Here is a 5278-nt window from a genome sequence, read left to right on the forward strand (position 1 = left end):
ATTTTTTTATTTTTTATTTTGTATTTAGTACATAATTATTTTTTTTCATCTTAAACATGTATTATTAAATATAATTTAAATAAAAACTATGAGAGATGAAGATAGAGGGACGGGGATGAAGATGAGGTGCATTGAAAGGTGTGGATTACTACCAATTAAAATGTTAGTAACTTGTTTTCCCAACTTTCATTAATTATTCCTTATTTTTTTAAAGAATTGACGAACTGAACCTAAGACTCCTATCTCCTAATTATTAAGGGAGAAAAAATGAAATATTTTTTCAAGTTTACGTTATTTTCAAAGTTTTAGATATTTTCCGTTAACATGTTCAACATAACAGTGATGAAATTTAAGATTCACCACACAAAAGTTAAGAAGGCAAAGCAATTTTTGTTGTTATAAATTGAAGGTTCCAAGGATAATGAGACTCACAAAACTTTTATCTCTTTAATTTGAGGCAATTATTCTCATCTCAAATTATTACAATTTTTAGCTCTATTAGGATGGGAACTGAAAGTGTACGTAATATTTATGCTCAATTTTCTAGTTTTCTCTTTTATATACTCATTCATTCATTTTAAATCATACTAGTACATTATATATTAAATTTTAATTTTTTGTGTGATTATGAAATAGGAATTTGACTCAACAGTAGTCGCAACAAAAACTGGAATCAACGCACCATTGTCATCTCCAAGGGACAATATGTGTCTTAGTTTGATTGAACCTCATATTAAGAATAAAACATCTTCCGAAGAATTGAACATGATTTTGACTCAATATGTAGACACATTATCCCAGAGGATGAAATATCATATAGGTAATTAGTAAATATACATTCTTTTTGTATAAATATGGGAGATAATATTTATGTGTTTCTCAAATTAATACGTGATAATTTAGGTATGAAACTTATATTTTCCATAGTTTAGATATTAGATTAAAAAAATAAGATATCTTAGGTGTGTTTTTGACTTTTCACTCAAAATAAAAATATAAAACCTTTGTACTTCTTACTGTAACTTTATATATCAAGAATATGACTTTAGATAGGAGGAGAATGGGGATCCTGTATATTAGGATAGAAAGTTAGTAGAGATAGAGTATTGTCTTGTCTTACTTTTATTTTTCTTCTTAATCTATTATCACATGTTGTGTATTGTGTTTCGATTATTATACTATTTTGTTGTTGGTGTTATTTCTTTCATAACTTGTAGGCTCTACAGTGTTTTTCTTATTAACGGTAATGTTTTCCCCTTTATTTTCCTCTCCTTTACTTGGGTTTGATGAGATATTTAAGAGACAACCTCTCTACCGCATGGAGATAGAGATAAGGTCTGCGTACACTTTATCCTCTCAGATCTCATTTAATGAAAATTTCATCCAATGTGTTATTGTATTTTTATAAAAAACAATGTATTAATTAAAGGAAAAATTACACGGATAAGCAAACTTATACTATTTAATTACTCAACATAGCTATACTTTGTTATAATAAGTACTCACGACTAACATTGTACATTAATTACGTGAGTTGACTTTGAGTTTGTATAATTAGTCATGTATGTACATGTATAATTCGCCAGGATATACAAATTAATATGTATAATATGCAATTTTTTAGCCTATATACATATACAATTCACCTCTCTCTTACTATATACCCTCTCTCGCTCGCCTCTCTCCTCACTCTCTCAATATCGCTCGCCTCTCTCATCCCTTTCCAAATCACGCTTGCCATTTATACAAATGTATATGTATAATATACAGTTATATACAACTATATACATATACAATTCACCTCCCTCCCACTCTCTGCCCTCTCTCGCTTGCCTCTCTCCTCCCTCTCTCGATCTCGCTCACCTCTCTCCTCTCTCTTCTGATCTCGCTCGCCTCTCTCCTCCCTCTCCCAGACTCTCTTGCCATATATACAATTACATATGTATAATATACAATTATCTAACCAATATACATATATAATTCACCTCTCTCCCACTCTCTGCCCTCTCTTGCTCGCCTTTCTACTCCCTCTCTCGATCTCGCTCACCTCTCTCCCCTCTCTCCTAATATCGCTTACCTCTCTCCTCCCTCTCCCAATCTCTCTTGCCATATATACAATTACATATGTATAATATGCAATTATCTAACCAATATACATATACAATTCACCTTTCTCCTACTCTTTTCCCCTCTCTCTCGCCTCTCTCCTCTTTCTCCCAGTCTCGTTCGCCTCTCTCCTCCAAATAACATGTAGCTACAAATTGTAATTATCAAACTATAGTTATGAAGAGTAATGAATTATTTTTAAGTGGCTATATATGAAAGTTTCCCATTATTAAATATGTAGGTATTATTTATTCAATAAATAAGTTAAGGAGTAGTCAAATAAAAAAAAATCAGTTTGTATTATGATGATAGTAGTGCAAAAGTAACCTTTATTATGAGCATATATATGTAAATTTGATCACTCTAGATTATTTATTTTACAGGTTATCCAATTAACCTTTCTTATGAGCATCATGCCACTTTAGCCCCACTTTTGCAATTTCATTTGAACAATTGTGGAGACCCCTTTACTCAGCACCCTACAGATTTTCATTCAAAAGATTTTGAAGTGGCTGTTTTAGATTGGTTTGCACAACTCTGGGAAATAGAGAAAGATGAATATTGGGGATACATTACTAGTGGTGGCACTGAGGGCAATCTCCATGGCCTTTTGGTTGGGTAAGTTTCAGTTTTAGAGGCGAATCTAGTCTTTCAGTGATCATCTTAAATTCAATATTTTCAAGCTATATATATAATATGAAAAATATGGGGAATACATAAAATTAACAACATGAGTCTAACATACCTATCTTTACTTCACAATTTCTGTAGAAGAGAGCTACATCCTAGTGGGATATTATATGCATCAAAAGATTCACATTACTCGATTTCCAAAGCAGCAAGATTGTATCGAATGGAGCTACAAACTATTAACAGTTTAGTTAATGGGGAGATTGATTATGAAGATTTACAATCAAAGTTACTTGTCAACAAGAACAAACCAGCCATCATCAATATCAATTTTGGTACATCATATATATATAGTATATGCTTTTAATTAGATCATATGTGTAATACTATTATCTTTTAAAAAGTTATGTTAATTTATGTATTTGTAGGAACTACCTACAAAGTAGCAATTGATGATGTTGATATGATCCTACAAATACTTGAAAATTGTGGTTATTCCAATGATAGGTATTACATCCATTGTGATGCTGCACTATATGGGCTAATTGTCCCCTTCATCAACCATGTAAGAATATTATACTTTAGTCCACTATTTTCTTTTAAGGATGCAAATAGAAAATGACACGTGTCTCTTTTGTATTCGTCAATAGGCGAAAATAATTACCTTCAAGAAGTCAATAGGCAGTATTTCAGTTTCAGGCCACAAGTTTTTGGGATGTTCCATGCCTTGTGGAGTTCAAATAACAAAGAGAACTTACATTACTACAATCTCAAAACAAGTCGAGTATATTGCCTCAATAGATAATACAATTTCTGGAAGTCGAAATGGTTTGGCACCAATATTCTTATGGTATAGTTTAAGCATGAAAGGTAATGCCGGATTGCAAAAAGATGCCAAAATATGCTATGAAAATGCTAGGTATTTGAAAGACCGGCTTCATAAAGCAGGAATTAGCGCTATGCTCAATGAATTTAGCAATATCGTGGTGTTTGAACGACCTTGTGATAATAAGTTCATTCGTCGTTGGCAACTATCTTGCGCAAGGGATACGGCACATGTTGTGGTTATGCCAGGCACAACAAAAGAAATCATAGACAATTTTTTCAAGGACTTAGTGCAAGAGCGGGAAAAATGGTGTGGAATAACTTTGGGTCCTTGTCTTGCTGATGATATAGGTTCTCAAAATTGTCTATGTTCCTATCGCAACATGCATCACTAAATTCCTTTGGAATGGTCTTGATCATGGAGCATGTTGGAGTGACTCAAAAATTTGTTATTAGAGTCTGAAAATAAATATTTTCATGTATCTTTTTATTTGGTTTTTTTATTTACTTTTTGAAATGAAAAGATTCTCTTTATCATCTTGTATGCAATAAATTTTAAATATGCAGAAAGTAGGTCAATCATAAATAAAATCTAAAGAAACAAGAATATTATTGATTGAATAACTTGATTCTTTTCTCTGGATTTCTCCTTGGTTCGAGGCAGGGTTGTTAGTAATTGATGCATTTTGATCTTTTTATGAATATCTTATAAATTTTATGAAATTTTAGAGATTTTGATCTTTATGAATAGCCAAGACACAATATTTGTTTGTTCATGATTTCTTTGTGAATATCCAAGAATTTATGAGATACTTAGGATGCCTCTTCAAGGAATACGAGCCTTTATATAGGCAAGACAACATTTGATGTTTTCACGATCTTTTTGTAAATATCCAAGAATTTATGAGATACTCGAGATGCATCTTTAAGGAATATATATTACCCTTTTATAACGACATGATCTAGAGTGTAGAGTAACCTCCAAGAACCCTAACAGAAATAAAACTCGTCTCGTGAAGTTCAATTCCAAGGAATGGAAGAACACATCTAAGGATCCAATTCTGGTGATTCTTGTTAAAAATATCATTAACTAATTTAAGTGTGTTCTCTCTAACAGTTAAAACTTTTAGATGAGATGATCACACACTTCAACTTGATATTAGAGCCTACAAAGGTCTTGTTTCAAATCTTACGCCACCCAAATTATATCAAGGCACCCTTATACCTCCAACATTAAGGTAAGTTTCTGCCATATAATTCTAAGCATTTTAATTAGCTCTTAATAATTAATTACGCAATACAATCCTAGCTGAAAGAGTTGGTTTGGTTTTTGTATAATCAAACTAAATGGAAGATGAATTAACATAAATATTTGGTAGGAAGATAATTAGTACAAAATAAAAATCAAGATAGTATCTTGGTAGGTAAAGTTTAGGCAAACCATAAAATGGTTTCATATTCTTAACCTTGACATTTTGACATATACTGATGTCATGGATGGCATCAATAGGATGAAATCATTCATATAAATAGGTAGCTCTTAATTCATTTTCAAAATCATCCTCTCACTTGACTTCACACCTTTTAAGACATTTTTGTTCTCTCTCTAGTAGTATTTCACTTGTATTATTTGTAAAATGAAATAAATATTGGTGCGGTTGTACTTTAATGGACGTAGGATAATTTTGATCCGAACCATGTTAAGTATTATTGTTAT

The 5278-nt window shown here is 31.6% G+C and overlaps 1 protein-coding gene across 1 annotated transcript; it reads left to right on the plus strand.

Moving 5' to 3' along the window:
- The first annotated feature begins 436 nt into the window (after window positions 1–436).
- On the plus strand, window positions 437–4185 carry LOC101248599 (histidine decarboxylase-like). The gene is made up of 6 exons (XM_004245098.5): window positions 437–518; window positions 637–820; window positions 2490–2724; window positions 2878–3071; window positions 3165–3301; window positions 3387–4185. Exons 1-6 carry the CDS (start codon window positions 504–506, stop codon window positions 3954–3956), a joined length of 1335 nt encoding a protein of 444 aa, XP_004245146.1. The 5' UTR covers window positions 437–503; the 3' UTR covers window positions 3957–4185.
- The last annotated feature ends 1093 nt before the right edge of the window (window positions 4186–5278 follow it).

Source organism: Solanum lycopersicum, chromosome 8, assembly GCF_036512215.1.
Source record: "Solanum lycopersicum chromosome 8, SLM_r2.1".
Classification (NCBI taxonomy): domain Eukaryota; kingdom Viridiplantae; phylum Streptophyta; class Magnoliopsida; order Solanales; family Solanaceae; genus Solanum; species Solanum lycopersicum.

Excerpts from the sequence above, each read along its gene's own strand:
- LOC101248599 (XM_004245098.5), top strand. Across the intron at positions 3,072-3,164 it reads CATCATCAATATCAATTTTG|GAACTACCTACAAAGTAGCA; the intron begins GTACATCATATA and ends ATGTATTTGTAG. Across the intron at positions 3,302-3,386 it reads TTGTCCCCTTCATCAACCAT|GCGAAAATAATTACCTTCAA; the intron begins GTAAGAATATTA and ends ATTCGTCAATAG.